We start from the raw sequence: 19,994 nt of genomic DNA, 5'->3' as shown, positions 1-19,994 counted from the left end.
CATATCTTTAATCTTATCTGCCTTTCTCTCCTGCTCTATCAGTCGTTAACTCACCGGACCGGAGCATCAGCGTTTAAATCACGCCTCTCTTTGTCTTCAGCTTCATATTTTTCCTCCGTATAAACTTTACGTTACATTTATCTGGGAGTTTCCCGCAGAGCTGGGACATATTTTAAAAACCACGAAGCTCTAAAAAAAGACTTTAATTAGTCCAGTTTTAGTGGCTATAAAACCGAGAAACCAGCTTTGATCAGCTTTTTTTTCCTCTTCTGGTTTTTATAGCAGCCAACATGAAACGTACTCTCAGTGCACAAAGACCAAAACATGTACCCAGTCGGGATGTTTTAGCACAGACTGTATAAAAAGATGGCAACGTGAAAATGCCTTAAACCTGCACTGCCAGCAGGGGGCGACTCCTCTGTGCTTTAAGCCTGTGACTGAAGTTTGTAGCCTCAGTCTGATCTGGTGTCATACAGACGCCTGTGTGACGGCCATGACATCTTTTATATACAGTCTATGTCTTTTAGATTAGACCCCACAAACGTGAAACAGTCTAAACACAGACGGTTCCTCCAGTCGTCACAATAACAGCTCATCGCACCATGTGACTGAACGAGGGTTTTAAACAGTAATATTTTGATATTTTAAAATATCATTTATAAGATAAAAATATAATAAAAATCTGTCAAACAGCAGCGACGCAAAAGAAAATTCTAACAGAGATAGTTAGACCCCGCCCCCCCGGCTTTAGTTTGGAGTCTAGTTTTGTTTACCGTCAGTAACCATGGATGGCGTGCTTTCACACACACGCTTTTCCAGTGCAGCTCAAACAGCCCCGCCTCCACCTTCAGCGGGGGGAGGGGGGGGGGGGCTTGCCGTTAAGTGCTCTGTTTATATTCAGCAGTCACCTTTCAAGTGTGCAGGCAGATAAGATAGTGCCGGCATTCATGCTTCAGATAAGAAACACAAATCACACAGCTTCAGGGCTTCAGCTGCAGCATTCCTCCTCCTCCCCCTCCTCCACCCATGACTCCCCCTTTCACCAGCACCTCCCAGCAGGCCTCCCATCTAATCAATATCCCAGGCAGAAAGGCTCCGGAGAGCCCGGAGGAGTTTATGCTCCAACACAAAAATCTGACAGGGTTATGTAAGCGCGCACTCGTTCGTGTGCAGGTTTTACTGCTGATAACAGGTTTTATGAGCCGCTCGCTCCGCAGAGACACTCCAGGACAATAACAGCTTAAACTTTAAACTTTAGGACAGCTGTGCTTCATCAGGCCGAGCTCAGGCTCTCAGATCAGTGCAACAGTACAGTAAAGTTATAAAATGTAAAGACGAGGAAAACAAGCCAGAGCTACGAGCGCCTCTGACCCCCCCAGGTGTCTAATTAAAGGCATTAGTGCTGCGCTCGGCCCCTGAACACAACACAGCCGCACAGAGAAGAACAACAAAGGTTCAAACACAAAGAGTCCTGACAGCGAGCAGAGCCGTGAAGGCCTCTGTACTCCCAGGCTACGCTCGGCTGTCTGCAAACACACACAGTGTTTACTGAACACACCGTCCACATCCTGGACTCTGACGGACGCATCCTGGAGCTGGTCTGAGCCAATCAGCAGCCTCCATCCACACAAACACTCACATAATCCTTCAGGGTGAGACTTTGTAACACGAACACAGACATTTGCACCGTTTATATAAAAGTTTCACGTTTTCCTCAATTCGTGCATCAGCATCCACCAACACCAAAGCGTAACAGGACATCATGGTTAAAAGGTGTGAGCGCGGCTGCTGTGGGTGGATGACAGGACAGCTGAAACAGGACGATGGCTTATTATTTTATTAGTGAACAGAAACAGGAATAAATGATCGTTTCTCCTGTTTAGATTTTTAAAAAGCCAATATGATAAAGGTGCTGTGAAGCCATGTTGGACAGCGACGTGACCTGTGAGCGCTGAGTGGCAGGAGACCAGGATCGCTGATACTCCGAGGCAACACTGTGAAATGTTTAATAACCGTCTTCAGCGTCCCCGTGTCTGCGTTCAGGGGTCGAATCAGTGACATCACTGCTGCACGCATCTCAAACTGGAATCATTCAGTCATGATTATATTTTTATTGGCTGACACGCCGACTCTGAATCCTCTGAGGGGGTTTTCATGCTTGGACGTATGCGGTGTGATCAGGACATGCCGAAGGAAGTTCAGCATTCACTCCATACCTCAGACTGCCAGAGGAAGCCTCTGGCAGTCTGAGGCCCAGGTGTAAGGTCCACCTGGGCCTTACACAGAGTTTCTCTCTGATTTCTCAGACTTTTTATCTGATTTAGTGCTCAACTCAGATAAAATAATTATTGTGGGTGATTTTAACATCCATGTAGATGCTAAAAATGACAGCCTCAAAATTGCATTTAATCTGTTATTAGACTCAACTGGCTTCTCTCAAAATGTAAAAGAACCCACCCACCACTTTAATCACACTCTAGATCTTGTTTTAACATATGGCATAGAAACTGAACATTTAACAGTGTTTCCTGAAAACCCTCTGCTGTCTGATCATTTCCTGATAACATTTACATTTACAATAATTGATTACACAGCAGTGGAGAGTAGACTTTATCAAACTAGATGTCTTTCTGAAAGTGCTGTAACTAAGTTTAAGAATATAATCCACCCACTGTTATCATCTTCAATGCCCTGTACCAACATAGAGCAGAGCAGCTATCTGAACGCTACTCCAACAGAGGTCGATTATCTTGTTAATAATTTTACCTCCTCACTACGTACGACTCTGGATACTGTAGCTCCTGTGAAAACTAAGGCCTCAAATCAGAAGTCCCTGACTCCGTGGTATAATTCTCAAACACGTAGCCTAAAGCAGATAACTCGTAAGCTGGAGAGGAAATGGCGTGTCACAAATTTAGAGGATCATCATTTAGCCTGGAGAAATAGTTTGCTGCTTTATAAGAAAGCCCTCCACAAAGCCAGAACATCTTACTATTCGTCACTGATTGAAGAAAATAAGAACAACCCCAGGTTTCTCTTCAGCACTGTAGCCAGGCTGACAAAAAGTCAGAGCTCTACTGAGCCAACCATCCCTTTAACGTTAACTAGTAATGACTTCATGAACTTCTTCAGAAATAAAATTTTTATCATTAGAGAAAAAATTACCAATAATCATCCCACAGATGTAATATTATCTACAGCTACTTTTAGTACCATTGATATTCATTTAGACTCTTTTTCTCCAATTGATCTTTCTGAGTTAACTTCAATAATTAATTCCTCCAAACCATCAACGTGTCTTTTAGACCCCATTCCTACAAAACTGCTCAAAGAAGTCCTGCCATTAATTAATTCTTCAATCTTAAATATGATCAATCTATCTCTAATAATTGGCTATGTACCACAGGCCTTCAAGCTGGCTGTAGTTAAACCTTTACTCAAAAAGCATCTCTAGACCCAGCAGTCTTAGCTAATTATAGGCCAATCTCCAACCTTCCTTTCATATCAAACATCCTTGAAAGAGTAGTTGTCAAACAGCTAACAGATCATCTGCAGAGGAATGGCTTATTTGAAGAGTTTCAGTCAGGTTTCAGAGCTCATCACAGCACAGAAACAGCTTTAGTGAAGGTTACAAATGATCTTCTTATGGCCTCTGACAGTGGACTCATCTCCGTGCTTGTCCTGCTAGACCTCAGTGCAGCGTTCGATACTGTTGACCATAATATCCTATTAGAGCGATTAGAACATGCTGTAGGTATTACAGGTACTGCACTGCAGTGGTTTGTATCATATCTATCTAATAGACTCCAATTTGTTCAAGTAAATGGAGAGTCTTCTTCACATGCTGAGGTTAATTATGGAGTTCCACAGGGTTCAGTGCTAGGACCAATTCTATTTACATTATACATGCTTCCCCTAGGTAGCATCATTAGAAGACATAGCATAAATTTTCACTGCTATGCAGATGATACGCAGCTCTATCTGTCCATGAAGCCAGGTAACACACACCAATGAGTTAAACTGCAGGAATGTCTTAAAGACATAAAGACCTGGATGGCCGCTAACTTTCTGCTTCTTAATTCAGATCAAACTGAGGTTATTGTACTCGGCCCTGAAAATCTTAGAAATATGGTATCTAAGCAGATCCTTACTCTGGATGGCATTACCTTGGCCTCCAGTAATGCTGTGAGGAACCTTGGAGTCATTTTTGACCAGGACATGTCCTTCAAGGCACATATTAAACAAATATGTAAGACTGCTTTCTTCCATTTGCGCAACATCTCTAAAATTAGAAATATCCTGTCTCAGAGTGATGCTGAAAAACTAGTTCATGCATTTATTACTTCCAGGCTGGACTACTGTAATTCATTATTATCAGGATGTCCTAAAAACTCCCTGAAAAGTCTTCAGTTAATCCAAAATGCTGCAGCAAGAGTACTGACAGGGACTAGGAAGAGAGAGCATATTTCTCCTGTTTTGGCTTCCCTTCATTGGCTTCCTGTTAAATCCAGAATTGAATTCAAAATCCTGCTCCTCACATACAAGGTCTTAAATAATCAGGCCCCATCTTATCTTAATGACCTTGTAGTACCATATCACCCTATTAGAGCACTTCGCTCTCGCTCTGCAGGCTTACTTGTTGTTCCTAGAGTATTTAAAAGTAGAATGGGAGGGAGAGCCTTCAGTTTTCAGGCCCCTCTTCTGTGGAACCAGCTTCCAGTTTGGATTCAGGAGACAGACACTATCTCTACTTTCAAGGTTAGGCTTAAAACTTTCCTTTTTGCTAAAGCATATAGTTAGGGCTGGACCAGGTGACCCTGAATCCTCCCTTAGTTATGCTGCAATAGACGTAGGCTGCCGGGGATTCCCATGATGCATTGAGTTTTTCCTTTCCAGTCACCTTTCTCACTCACTATGTGTTAATAGACCTCTCTGCATCGAATCATATCTGTTATTAATCTCTGTCTCTCTTCCACAGCATGTCTTTCATCCTGTTTTCCTTCTTTCACCCCAACCGGTCGCAGCAGATGGCCGCCCCTCCCTGAGCCTGGTTCTGCTGGAGGTTTCTTCCTGTTAAAAGGGAGTTTTTCCTTCCCACTGTCGCCAAAGTGCTTGCTCATAGGGGGTCATATGATATGATTGTTGGGTTTTTCCCTTTTCTCTGTATTTATTATTGTGCTATCTACTGTACAAAATAAAGCGCCTTGAGGCGACTTTTGTTGTGATTTGGCGCTATATAAATAAAATTGAATTGAATTGAATTGAATTGAATGTATGCAAGCACTGCACTTACAACAGGTACACACACACACACACACACACACACACACACACACACACACACACACACATCAGCAGGAGCGTGTGAGCAGGATCTTTCCGTTGCATCATGTGCTGTTCTTAATGACAGCCGGGCGTGGCGAGCCTCTCCCTGCTGCCTCCTTCTAAAAACAGCCATTACTCCTCCTCTACGAGTATCTCCAGCAGCACCTTAAATATCAGCAGGGCGACGTCACCGCACACTGCCAAGTGACGCTGTAATTACAGGCTGTGGCGCCCTGCTCTAATCTGCCCGAGGCGAGGGACGGGATGGGTCGTTCACCTTGTGAAGCCACGCTGCACTCACATGTGCAAACACATCCACGCAGCAGCAGGACCCGCCCCCATCACACGAGACGCTAAAGCCCCCTCCTGACCTGAAACGCTTATGTGCAGCTTCGCTTCTCAAACAGCACCGAGCCGTTTTTCTACACGCTAACGAGTCCGTTACCTGTGTGACACCTGCATGCAGATATTCCTGTGGTGCCTTTAAAGAGTTCGATCCTATCGGCTCTGGGAAGCAGAGAATCTGACACCTCATAACAAAATCACAGCCTCGTTTCAGCTGTGCTGCAGGTAACAAATCAAAGAGTGTGCACATTTAAAAGACGCCATCAGCTCTTCAGACTTTCACAAACAACATCACCACCATTAACATGTGACAGGAAACAAGTCCTGTCCTTTTAAAGCCCCCTTTGTTCTGAGTGGATGGCTTCCAGAAGCCTGACGAGGGGCAGCACTCTAACTGTGAGCATGCAGTGTCTGCAGCTTAGAGCCATAAAGAAACAACCACACAGCAGTTCCTGCAGCGTCCAGCAGAGGCAGCAGTGAGTCACTCCCACAGCCTCAAACACAAACTGTTTCCCTCTGCAACGCTGTACGGGGGATAAACTGCTTCATAACTGATGCATGTGGGTTTGTTGAGGTCTAAACCGACCAGCAGGTGGCGTCACTGCTGTGTAAATGCAGGTGTGACTGTACCTCAGTGAAGAGATGTTGGATGACTGTCGCCAGAGCCTCCACTCTTTTATTCCCTTGCACGAGCAGCTTCCTCAGCTGAACGATGGCCTGGTTCTTCTTCTCTGCCTGCTCTTTGCTGTGGTTCTGTTTGATCGCGTTCGTCCCGTCCGACGCCACCGCGCCTCCATGGCCGCCAGCTCTGGACGCGCTCTGAAGGCGGGAACCGGCTCTGGGGCCGGATCGCGGCCCGGTTCTCGCTTTCAAACCGAGAGTCGATGGTCCAGCGATTCCTGACGTAGCAGTGTTGGTGGTGTTATTGGCAGGCACTGGAGGAACTGGTGCCACTGGTGCGTTAGCATTCACGTCATCTGGTATCTACACAAACAGGAGGAGAGAAAGCAGGAAAACATCAGTGTGAGATTACAAACACGCTAACAACACGTTCACTGGTTCTAGAGTCAAACGCAGCTCCGTCCCTCATCGTGTGAGAGGACGAGGAGTTATCTCAGATGCTGAAGCATCAAACAGAAGCAGCCCTGACGGCGCTGCTCGTGTCACACGTACCAGGTCGGGTGGAGGCAGCTGCAGGTTCTGGTTGTTTCCTCCGGTGGATGCTGCCGTCTGCGAGCTGCTGCTGGTGTGTGATGGCGTTTTCCCCGGCGCCTCCCGCGGCTTGTTGTTTTTATCCACTGCAAGAGAGCGACGACCTCTTAGTGTGCGGGCGGCGGGTGCGACATTCAGCATGGTGTCCACACACATGGACGCACAAACACGGCTCGCACTCAAGTTACACACACAGCAGGCTGACGACAATCACACACACAGAAACACACACGCCCTGCTGCTGAAACCAATGCATCATGGGAGTGAGTGTGTGTGTGTGTGTGTGTGTGTGTGTGTGTGTGTGTGTGTGTGTGTGTGGATGTGCATTAAGGGCTGCATTACGAGACCAAAGCAATTAGAGCGACCGATCGACACTCGTCTCCTCTCAGCGCGCTCACTCTCCTTCCCTCTCTGACTGCAGATGAAGCTTCTGTGCGAGATGCTGGAAGCCGACCGAGTTCCTGAGAAGTCGCGGGCGAGATGCCCAAAGCCTCTCCACTATTCAGTGAGAGCGATCAGCCGGCAGGTGTTTTCTGTAGCGGCTCATCTGAACATCTGGATCTCTCATACATCAAACTTTGAAAGCCCGTCAGGTCTGCACTGCAGCTCAGACCTGACGGGCCCTGAGGACAGCACTTCCTTAAAGATGCTGCCCCCTGGTGGCAGCCTCTGAGCAGGGCATCGCTGAAGTCAGCTGGACCGTCACCAGAACAGATCCAGCGTTCAAACTCAGACTCCGGCCTCTCCGGCGAGTCGTTTCAGCTCCACCTCATAGCGGAGGCGTGCACACCTCCCACGTGACAAACGCCCCACAGCTCCTGTTTTTCAGCGTTGGCAGAGCAGAAGGTTTAATCGCTGTGTGCAGTCACATCTGTGCTTCACTGACACACAGATGTTTATGCTACAGGTAACCTCAGGTGGAACTGTGCCACCTCCACAAACCATCGCCTGCCGACCAATCACGACCTCGATCTAACGCCGAGGTCACAGAGTCAGAGGGTTCACAGGTTTTAAGAAAGGCCGTCTGAATCTTTGCCTTTCAATAAAAATAAAAAAATATAAATTATTAAGAGAGACTTGATTTTTTTCTCTGAGCTGTAAGAACTTTAAAGCAACGGCATTACTCTGAAATGATTAATAAAGTGAAACAGCAGCAGGCTAAAGAGTCACAATCACAGGAATATGACAAAACATTAGATACTGTCCGAGCATCCAGGGCTCGTTCATCACCGAGGATGAACTCAGAAACTGCACAAAGTCCCCAAAGGACGGACACACACACACACACACACACACACACACAGGCACACACACACACAGGCACACACACAGGCACACACACACACACAGGCACACACACACGCACACACACGCACACACACACACGCACACGCACACACACACAGGCACACACACACACACGCACACACACACACACACACACACAGGCACACACACACACACACACGCACGCACACACACGCACACACACACACACAGAGTGTGTTTAGCCTCTCCTTAGTTTAAACAGTGCAGTATATAACCAGCATAAGTTTTTTTTCTATAACAGCTGCTAGATACTGCAGCATAGCAGGAGAAAAGTCCTGAGACACATCCTGCAGATATTCCTGATGACTTTACTGTTTCATGTGGCTCGTGTGTGGTGACCTGTGCGAGTGCTGCGGTGAGGGGTTTGTACCTGGAGTGTGCCGGGCAGGCATGCAGAGCTGCTGAGCCCAGACTGAGAGAGAAACCACACGGTTAGCATGCACATCACAGACACCGAGCACAGCGACGAGCCCTGCTGAGTCACGAGAATCCACTGCAAACACACAGCGAACAAATACACTTTCTGCACCGCGAATTCAATTTGAGTGTCTGAAATGCTGCAACGCTGTAAACTGTAGAAGCTTACAGTCGAGCATCACGTCAGGCTCATTATCTGGAGTCTCGTGAGCACTCAGCAGGGCTGTCTGTGCGAGTTTATGAAGAACATCAGTCAGAGAAGCAGCGCAGGGATGAAGCTCAGGAGGAGAGGAATAAAAGGGACGTGTGGGAGGAGCAGAGGCTTCAGACCGAGCTGTAAAAATCCACCAACAGTCGTCTTCACGCTGAAGTAATCAGAGTAATCTGAGTTAAGCGCTGATGGTCAAAATTCCTGCATGTGCCCTCTGCAGAGCCCGAAGTCTAATTATCAGCAGGTCACAGACTAAAGAGCAGATCTGGTCCATCTTTAATGAGCCGCCTCAACTGAGCGTGTGCGGGACCACGAAGGATACCAACTGCAACCCTCCTTATTCTGATGTAATCAGATTACTCAGAGAGGAAAATACACCAGGTGCTGAGAGGTTGAACTCTGTGAATGAAACCAGCTTCCCTTCAAAGTCAACACATGATCCAACAAGTGCGCGCACACCTGTTACCATGGAAACAACCGTGCAGAGCGTGTCACGAAGAGCACACGTCCACCATCTGATATATTTACATCCAAATTAGACCATCTGGTTTCCTAGCAACAACTTTCATATTTGTCCGACTCCATCGCCCCGAGGATATAAAAGCAGGCTGATGACATCACCACCTGCGCACGCGTGCGCGCACACACACACGCGTGCGTGTTAAATGTTCAAATGTAAAAACGTACGTTATGAATCAACTCAAACTGAAAGATTACCGATGCTCACACTGCTGCATGCTGGTCAACGTTAGCACCACAGAGGCTGCTGGACATTCAGGACATCATGACTCCTCCTCTCTGAAGAGGAGGAGTCATCGTCGTGCACTGAGACAGGACCACAGCAGCTCTTTACTCTCAGCATTTTCCTCGGGTTCTGTAATGAACGTGGCACAAAGCTCGATGCCTTTGCTTGGTATTCACGCTCTTTCGGAAGGTCAGCTCAGTCCTGCAGCTCTGTGCAGCTCCACAGAGCTGAGGAGGAGGAGGAAGAGACTGTCAAAGCACCTCTTCATCACACACTCCCACCCTCTGGTTAGCCAGAGGAGCAGAGTCAGCCAGAAATACATCAAATGCTCCAGGAGGCCCTCTCACCCCACAGACAGGCCCAAACTGCTCAAACACGTCTCAGCAGCTATTTTCACCTGAGTGTAATAATCAGTAAATCATTTATAATAATTTATTAAATAATAATGCATTTCAGGTTTCATCGTTTCTCTTTTCATCTCATAACAGAAACACAAAAATTAAAGTTTCAAATCAAACTGCACGACTGAGTCCAAGCAGACTCTTCATCCTCCTCATCCTCATCACGGTGAGCCACTTGTGTGATGCGGCCTGAAACGAGCCTGACAACATCCTCTCATGTCCTCGTCTGCCGCCACATCTGGGAAAACAGCGGCCTCCGCATTGGATTAGGGCTCGCACGAGCGGCCAGCCTCAGCTGAACCGCTGTGCGGCGTGCACGGGCGCGCGCTTGCTGACTAAAGCCTGCACTGACCTACATTTTGGGGCAGAGCAGCAGGGAAGTGGGTCTGTGGAGCTCAGACTGAAAACACGCCGCAGCCAAACACGTGCCGCCAAGCTCAGATGGATAGTCAGAGAGGCGGAGCTCAATATTTACAGAAGGACGTGAACGTGGGCCAAACCGCACGATCCACATTAACGCCCACAATCAGAGACGACGAAGGGATTAATGACCCACCGAGCCAAAGCACACAGCACAGACGAGTACGTAGAGTAAGCCTGATGAGACTGGCAAACACTCAGGAACCCACGAGAAGCCGCTGCAGTCAAACCTCAGAAACGTGCGCCAGCTTCTTCACATCGAGCAAACACAACCAACCAGGGCTCACCTCTCCTGAGCGTGAGTGGACCGGCCCACAGGTGATGTGAAATAATCACATCCTAACATAAAAACTGCTCCTTCACACAAAACAACCCAGGAAACATCTCCAACGAGCGAGCTGCTCTCAAACCGCTGATAAAGGACTCTCATATTTAGAACTAGCTGCTCTGAGCGTGGTTTACACACTCATGGTAACCATGGTAACCACGGTAACCCCGCCTGCATAAATAAAAGCCCATTGTCAGACTTCAGCTAGAACTAAATGTGCCTGAATTCTACGCAGGACCACGAAACACTGTGCTGGACTACAGACTGTATGCAGGAGATGGACCTAACCACTGCTTCCTCACCACCAGGGGGCGCCACAGGTCCCACCGTTACTGATCCAATCCCAAAGAGGACCCGTGTCTCCAACTGGAATTAAACCCGCGACCTTTCGCTTTCTAATAGGGACGTGAAAACTACGACAGGGCACAAACTCATCAGGTCGACCGAGGTCACAGAGCAAAGAAGCTGGGAACTGTTCCCAAACCACAGGAGTCGCCCCCTGCTGGACACGAAAAGCAAACTCCTTGGTTCGGGTATAAAATATCCACATCTGGAGGTGGAAACTGCGTATTTGGGACATTATTCCTAAGATGCACATTACTGCAGCACCTCCACTCTCACCTCCACCCAGCTAACACAGCCGCTCCACTGAGTCCACTGAACACTGTGCACCCGCACCACAGCCTGCACATCTGGACTTGCATTTTTAGGGCTAACAGCTCATCCAACAAAGTCTTCCTGGTGTTTTTTGACTTTGTGCATGTTTAAAGTGTGTGCATGTGACGCGTCAGAGGCTGAAGCAGCTTTACTGTCATGTTCACGTATTCAGCTCGACTTCTCTCGTGGTCAGTCGAGGCTACAGAGCTGAACGGCCGACACTGAGCGCTGCTAGCATGAATGCTGACGGTTATTCACAGCATCATCAGGGATTTTTGCTTTTATGCAGCATGAACTTGAAAAGCTCCCCTGCTGCACGGACACACAGACCCTGGCAGCGTGCAGCTCCTCTTTAGAAAAGGAGACACATTAAGAGCGAGCGCAGGCTCTGCTGCAGCCTGCACAAACACAGCGCAGCCTTTTAATGGCTGAATAAGTAAAAGCCAGATGCGTCCTGGGCTATTTTGGGTTTGTGTGTGAATCACGTGGCCGTGCCCCATCAGGCGTGGGTATCGGGGCCAAAAGGAGCCACGGCTATTCATCACGCCACGCCGCAACGCTGGAACTGAAAGCCCCGCACGCACAGCCGTGTGCGACTGCAGCTGCACGCCGAGCTGAAAGCCCCCACAGGAGGAGACACAGAGGCAACAATGGCTGCCGACGCCGTGCAGGAACACAGGAGGGGCTGAGGAGGGAGGAGGAGGAGGGGGTGAAGTGGCCTTTGAGGCTGATCTGGAGTCAGGCCTGCCATCACACGAGTAAAGATTAAAAAGCCCAAAGAAACGGCAAAGAATGCAGAGCTTCACACAAAGACAGGAGGAGGAGGAGGAGGTGGTTTTGAAAATGAGTTTTATTTTGAAAGGCAAATAGTTACAAAGACAGGGCTTTTATTTTGGGTGGCTGCAGGATTAAAGCAGCTCATTAGCTCCTCTGTTTGGGTGTGGTGGCTCCAGCCACACCCTGCCATGTGCATCTATGGTGGATGAAGGAAGGTGTGTGGAGCACATGGAGGGATGGAAGCAGCTAACGGGGTGAAGCTGCTGATGGAGGATGAACGGATGGATGGGTGAAACACCGCACGGGTGGATGTGGGGAGGACACGAGGACTGAGACTGATCCAGACCTGCGTGGAAGACCACGGTGTTCTTCCTGCATCCCGACAGCAGCTGGAGGTTTCGGAAAAGTCCTTTAGCCGTCAGCTTCACGTGGAAGTTGGACAGCGACAGTCTGGGAGACCATAACATGGTTCGGTGCGAGGCGGTCTGCGTCGGAGTCCTTTTCTGCACTTTGAGTGCTTCTCCTCGTCTCAACGTGTCCTGAGCGGCAGGTCACACTGACCCACTTCTTCTTCAGCAGACAGGAGGCGTGAGAAGGAAATCCTCCTTTTCTTTAAATTTCAAAAACAAAAAAATCCTCCAAAAAGAGAATCTGGTTACTGCTGCTGGGATTTGTAGCCTGCATCTGCGTGAAAGCCACGAGGAAAAACAAGACGCCGCATTTTAAAAACAGATCCTGCGCTCAGCCCAGGGACGAGGACGCACGCTAAGCCGCCATCCGGCCTTCATCAAAGCCACAGAGCCGCCGCGGCGACACGAAAACATGAAATAAAAGGAGCGAAGCAGAGCGGCTCCTGCACCGCAGCCAGCACGGGAAGAAAATGGCGCCAAAAATAGCAGCGAGCTTCACCGTCGCCGAGGTCACGGCGAATCAACCACGGATGGAGAGAGAGAGAGAGAGAAACGGGCGAGATACTCGTGTGTGTGTGTGTGTGTGTGTGTGTATCTGTGTATCTGAGAGAGAGAGAGAGAGAGAGAGAAAGAGAGCGAGCGAGCGAGCGAGCGTATCCTGGTGATGATTACTCCTCTGCTGCTAAACACACAGCGATGCCCCCCCCCCATCACCACAGAGGCGTGTCACCAGAATTTACACACAAACAAAGACAGGCATCCACACACACACACACACACACACACACAGAGAGGGAGGAGGGATGCTGCGGGAGGAGGAGGGGAGGAGTCAGCGGGTCTGAATAATCCCTCGCTCCCTCCTCCCTCATGACTCCTCTGGTCTCTGTTGTGCCACAGATGAACCTCGTCGAGGTCAGACGTGATGACAGAAGAAACACTGTGGAGACCAAACACACACACACACACGTGTGTATTTATATCCTTGTGGGGACATCTCATTGACATAGTGCTTTCCTAGCCTCTTACCCGAACAATAACCATCACTGTAACCATGACAATAAAACCACATTTTGAGTCTCAAAAATGCCTTCAATGCTGTGGGGACCAAAATCCTGGTCCCCACAAAGATGTTAATACCCGTCCACACACACACACACTGAGGCAGGTGCCATATTGGCGCCTTTCAGACACTTTGTGAAGAGGCGTCTTTGTTTTAGCCAAATCTGTCTGAGCGTTTCCTAAACGACTGAAAGAAGCTGAAGATGTGAAGAACGTGACGGAGAACTTGAACTTGAATTAGAACATCAGGAACAAAGAAGATACGACACACTTCTGAATGTCAACAGCTGCATCATCAGACCGCCGTTTGTCCTTTGCTCCTGTGAGCGCGCTCAGAACCTGGAGCTGGGTTAAACTGATGCTCACGTCTGACTCAGGTTAGTGAACACAAAGGAAGCCCGGCTCAGAGGAAACTCTCAGGTCCCCACAAAAACCACCGACGCTGAAAACAAAAACCAAGGCAGCCATGTTCCCCGAGAGCCTCTCTGCTCATTATTGAATCCACTTTTATTTAGTTTGCATCCAAGTGTGGACGCCTCCATCAGCTGAGGACAGGCTGAGGTTAGTGGATATTTAACAGATCCTGACACACAGCTGTGAACTTTCTCCAACATCTGGTTTAGCTCCACTGACACAGATTACAGGATGTCCACCTCCTAAAATCACACCTGTGCACATTTTCATTCACAGGCATGTTTGACAGATTTCATCTTCGTGCAGAGTAAGTACGCACAACATGTGGCTCATTTACAAACTTCAAACCAGCCATAAAACCTTACAGCCCAGCCCCGAAACATCAGTGCTCCGCTAATGGCACGAGACAGACCAGAGCCAATAAAACCAGAGCTGTGTGTGTGTGTGTGTGTGTGTGTGTGTGTGTGTGTGTGTGTGTGTGTGTGTGTGTGTCAGAATCAATGTCCACATCCACTGGAGACAAAACGAGCAGACAGCCACTGAGAGCTTTAAAGGCCCACGCTGCTAACCGCTGTCGCCTGAGGACGGCTGTGGCGAGCGTCAGTGAGAGAGGTATGAATCAAATGCATGTGTGGCCCTTATGAAGTGTAGTGTGTGTGTGTGTGGTAATCAAGCCATCATGGGGCTGACAGCACGTCTGTGAGTAAGCGGCGCCCCACAGGCCCCAGAGAGACTTCCAGGCCGGCCACAGAGGGAGGCAGCCAGGCGCCCGGGCCCAGACGAGAGCCGCCACATGCAGGGGGAGGAGAGCAGCACGCTGCTGACACCAGCACGGCCGATGGTTGAAGACATGATTCTGATGCTGCGTGATGCTAAACGTGAAACGTCGGCCTGCCAGAGCTTGACGAACATCAACTCACAGAGCGAGCGAACGGGTTTGAGCTGGGAGGCAGCAGAAGATTAACCAGAGTGTCCATGCGTGTGTGTGTCTGTGCATGTCCGTGTGTCTGTGCATGTCCGTGTGTGTGCGAGCAGGAGGAATAATTAGAGGGAGACTGCAGGGATGATAATTATGTTTGCTTAAGTTTCCAGGCTATGAGGTGCAATCAGTTAGCCTGTGTGTCTGCATGTGTGTCAGTGTTCATGCAGTGATGTCAGACCGCCGCCTCCTGCACCATCAGTCCAAACCCGGCGACGCTCGTCATTATTCGGTCGCTCGTGTGACTGATGCAAACCTGTGACTCGCTTCAGCTGCAGGAATGAAAAAGCAGATGTTGTGCAGCAAACACACGACTGCAGTCATGATCACACTGATGCAACAGACTGTATAAAATCGATGGGAGCGCTGATCAGACTCAGCCAAGCTGTGTGTGTGAGATGGCGTGCTCTCAGCTGCCCTCACAGCTTTACTAACCAGCACTACTCATGCTAAGCGCCCCTTAGAGCTAACTCGCTGTGATCCACACCCCGCCAGCCGCTCGCACACAAACACAGGAAGTCAGATGGCCTCTCGTACCTGCGCCGTTCAGCCGGCTGACCCTCGCCGAGCCGCTGCGCTGTAACGGGGACTGCACCGCCTGCTTCGTGAGCCCCTGACCGGCGGCGGGGCTTGACTTCATGGGCGCCGTCTTCACTGCGTTCTGGTTGGTGATCGTCGGGGGCTTCAGACCTGCGGAGAGCACACAGAAGGAGTCAAAACCCATTTCCTGCGGAGGCGTTTCATTCGCCCACAGCTGTGAAAACGAGCGGACGGGCTTCAGGTTTCAGCTCTGAGCGGCGTGCAGAGCGTCTGACACAGATTCTGACCAGCAAACAGTTTAAGTGCCGCCGCCGTGTCCCTCCTGTCGCCTCCATAATAGGATCACGTGTTTGATCCCGACTGTGACCCAGACAGGACACAAACATCTGTGCTGTTTCCCGCAGGACGAAGGAAACGTACGGAGCTCTGTGATTAAACCAACCTGCACTTTATACAGAGGCCAAAACATTAAACACAGCGTCATTCGCCACACACACTCACAGGCGGAGCAGCGTGGAGGCGACACACGGTTTCATGTCTTTCTCCAACAGTTAACACGTCAGTGCGACTTTGTGTTCTTATTGTTTATGTTTGTGCTGCAGTCATGTGACCGGGCCGTCTGTCTGCAAACCCTGCAGCTCTGAGTCGGTGCCGACGGATGAGACGTAAACCGACTGAAGCTTAGCGATCGATCGCACATCTGAGTTACAAACATTCTGATTAGATTTTATTCGATTTAGTCTGAAGGTTAAAAGGCTGATCTGGGCTCAGGTGGTGCCTCACCTGTGCTGGAGGTCCTGGCCTGCAGAGACAGAGCTCTGCTCCTCAGGGCGGGAGGTTTTGGAGCAGCAGTGCTGGGACTGTTTCTAACAGCGTCACTGGGAGTACTGGTGCTTGTGGTGCTGCTGGAGACGGAGGGCTTTGCTGCACTCTGGCTGCCCACAGGAAGCGTGCTTCTGCTGGGCCGCTCGTCTGGTACGGCCCCTGTTGGTGCTGCTGGAGATGCTGACGGGAGAAGATGCAGGAGATTTTATTCATGTGCTGATTTAAATACTGGATGAGTGACAGCAGCTCCCCCCATTCACACAGACAACAGATATGGGGGCAACAGACACAACAGAATATGGGGTCATCCTGGGGTCACCCAGGAGAGGTAAGAGCACGTGGGGCGTCTGAATGATGCTGAGTTAAAGCTGACAGTTTCTCAGTTGTTGCCTGTGAGATCTCTGATCTTAGGTTAACCTGCTACAGAAAGAAAAACCTGAAACTAGGAAAGAAACTGACTGAAACGTGAAGCCAAACCTGCAGCTCCTCTGACGTCCAGCAGAGGCAGCAGTGAGTCAGTCCTCAGACTGCCATGTTGAAACTTTACAGCAGAAATAAACATGTTTACAGCCTGATACACAAACTGTTTGGTCTCTATTGACAATTTCCCCCTTTATGACACCTGTATGGGGGGAAAGGTTAGGGGCGTGCTGTGTTGCACCCAGAGCAGCGCGGCGATGCTCTGCAGCAGGTTTCAACACAGCAGAGGAAATGTGCAGGTTTTCTCTGGGTTGAGGAAAAAGATGATTTTGTTCTTTCGCTTCTAGAATTAAAAACTGACTCGGACCTGCAGGAAAACAGGAGCGTGTCACCAGGACAGCAAAGCAAACAACACGTTTCCACAGTTTCAGTGGATTTACTCAAAAATGGAAACACCTCATTAACGCAGTATGAAGCTTCAGTGTTTCTCATGTGTCTGAATGTGTCCTGAAGCAGAGCTGAGCCGGACTGTGTGATGCTGTAACCGTGTGGAGGTGGATCAACACCAACGCTCCTCTCTGATAAAACTAAATATCACCATGGTAACAATAAGTGATCTCCAACCACCGAAGGCTCAAAACCTCCATGTTCCCCTGCAGGAGGACAGGCCTGTGCAGGCGGTTAACACTCAGACTTACAAGACACGAGTCCAGCTGAAAGCATGATTCACGTCCTGCTGCCCGTCACATGGGTCTGCTGTTTCTGGCCAACTTTGCACAAATCACTACGTCACAGTGAAACGTGCAGCTTTCCAAAGAAGGCAGAAACAGAAGCAACACAGGACGTCGGCACTGCTGCCAAACGAAGAGGAAAACCGGGCACACCTGGAAAACATCTGTATCCACGGATGACTGCAGCTGTGACCAGTAACAGTTCGAACGAGGAGATCGCTGCACGTGCTGATGTCCGTTTGCTACGAGCGCTGCAGACCCAACAAAGGCTAAACAGGAAGTTAAACAACACGCGAGCGAGGCTGAACGTGCAGCTGCTCAGGACAGAGAGCGAGGAACCGTTTCCTTCAGACTGACTGACCACACCTGTCCTCACATTCAGCATCAACGTTCACCTGGTTTCCTCTTTTTGATGCACAGAGGAGGAAGCTAAAGCTGGAGACAGACTGAGTCCTGATGTGAACTGAGCTGCTCTCCTGCAGCTGCTGAAGGACGACAAACATCAGGACGTTCAGCTCCTAATCTGAGAAAACAAACGGCAGCCTGAAAGCTGCAGAGGAGACGACACAGATCATCTGTGAGCGCCGACCTGACCAGATGTGCTCCCTGACCTTCACAGAGGAGCACAGGACATGCTGCAAGCACGAGCACACACACACACACACGTATGTATTTGTGTCCTTTTGGGGACATCTCATTGACATGCTTTCCCTAGCCTCTTACCCTAACCATAACCTAACTGTAACCCTGACACTAAAACCACATTTTGAGTCTCAACAATGCCTTCAAACTCGTGGGCACCCAGATTTTGGTCCCCACAAGTATAGTAAACTTCAAAGTTTTGGGCCCCACAAAGATGTTAATACCCGTCTACACACACACACACACAGGAAATGAGAGGAAGTTAAATCAGCAGTGAGAGGGAAACCACACCAAAGAACACCACCTCTGATGATGCACAGACAGTGTGTCAGACACACACACACACACACACACACACACCTTTGCTTGCACCTCCATTGTTCTCGTTACTTCCCAGTGAGGAGGAGCTAAGGCTTGTGGGTAACCCTTTAACAGGAAGTTTTGAGGCGGCGGTGGGTGCGGCGGGTCGCCCCGCTGATCCAAGCTGCTGATTGGCTGTCGGTTTAGCTGCTGTGGGACCACAGACTGCAGAGGTGCGAGGTTTGGGGATGCCTGGGAGAAAAAGAAAAGGAAACATCAGGTCAAATATTCATTCACAGTGTTCAGGTGACCCTTCACACATCCAACAATCCATTCACCACAAGCTTCTGCAGGACACACACACACACACACACACACACACACACTGTGTGAGGCAGCATGATGGCAGCTGCTCTGGTGATCAGTGTCTGAGAACTGCATTAATCACAAAAAGAGCAGCAGCAGAAACAATGATGAACGTTGACCTTTTGACCTGTGTGCCTAATAAAGAGGAAAGCATTCACTGAGTCAGAGAGTCCCAAACACCAGCATCACTCAGCTCCTTTAAACTCACTTTAGACCATTTTTTCAGAATCAGCACGACCCGTGGATCATCAGACTGCAGCTGAAGCACAAAGATATTCATAATCACTTACAGCCCCCCCCCCCGTACGTTCCACAGTTATGAAAACGTGAAGCTCCGCCTCTCAGACTCATTCTTGTGGCCTGAATCACACATTCTTTCCAAAAGACTAAAAGCAGAGCGGATTCCCCCGAGAGCCACACCGCGACTCGAGATGTTGGGACGTGAATGCAAGCGAAGCATCCAGCGGCTCTGAGTGGGCCGGCGAGGGCTGCAGACCGCAGCACAAAGCAGCATCAGTGAAGCACGAGCAAAGTGTTAAGTGCCAATCAGCAGAGAGAATGAGGACAGAGGGAAAGACTTCAAACATCTGTGACACAACAGACACTTCACGTCCAAACAGAAGCTCACAGCTCGTCTCCTGCACGTGAAGCACCACAGAACAAAGAATCTCGCCGCTCAAAGAGCTCGGCGTGAAGTTTAACCAACCACAGCCCAGCTCGTCTCAGATCACATCTCTGACTCTCTGCAGGTTTGCAGGCAGCAGTTTGCTCCAGTGTTTGTTTGCTGTGTCCCGTCACAGGCTCAGCTTTGAATGATTACAGTTCATTTAAAGTTTCTCCAACTTTAAACGAGAGAGAGAGAGAGAGAGAGAGAGAGAGAACGCACAAAGAGCTGTAAAAAAGGAAAAAGAGCTTGTTAAACAAGGAAAAAGGGTTTACATGTGTTCACTGCAGAGCCACACACACACACACACACACACACACACACACACACACACACACACACACACACACACACTCACACTCCAGTAAAACTGACTGAAGCCAGCAGGAAACATCTGGCTTCGTTTGGTTTCAGTTTGGAGGAAACGCCGTCCAGAGGAGAGCAGCTGGATTCTGTTACCTCAGAAATGGATGTGAG

General features: G+C 49.2%; 1 protein-coding gene across 2 annotated transcripts in view; it reads right to left on the bottom strand.

Moving 5' to 3' along the window:
* LOC134629589 (microtubule-associated tumor suppressor 1 homolog) overlaps positions 1-19,994 on the bottom strand; it is a 53,679-nt gene that overhangs the window by 8,961 nt on the left and 24,724 nt on the right. The window contains exons 5-10 of one of the 2 annotated variants that reach the window (XM_063477064.1): positions 18,548-18,739; positions 16,353-16,574; positions 15,567-15,719; positions 8,582-8,623; positions 6,844-6,968; positions 6,301-6,654 (exon numbers count right to left, since the gene is read on the bottom strand). In XM_063477064.1, the coding sequence (XP_063333134.1) occupies positions 6,301-6,654; positions 6,844-6,968; positions 8,582-8,623; positions 15,567-15,719; positions 16,353-16,574; positions 18,548-18,739 (1,088 nt within the window). The remainder of the gene's footprint in view (positions 1-6,300; positions 6,655-6,843; positions 6,969-8,581; positions 8,624-15,566; positions 15,720-16,352; positions 16,575-18,547; positions 18,740-19,994) is intronic. The other variant, XM_063477065.1, reaches the window with a different exon arrangement.

This window comes from Pelmatolapia mariae, linkage group LG6 (assembly GCF_036321145.2).
Source record: "Pelmatolapia mariae isolate MD_Pm_ZW linkage group LG6, Pm_UMD_F_2, whole genome shotgun sequence".
Taxonomy (NCBI): domain Eukaryota; kingdom Metazoa; phylum Chordata; class Actinopteri; order Cichliformes; family Cichlidae; genus Pelmatolapia; species Pelmatolapia mariae.
The sequence above is the reverse complement of the archived record's forward strand: the minus strand, read 5'-3'. Positions and strand labels throughout refer to the sequence as shown.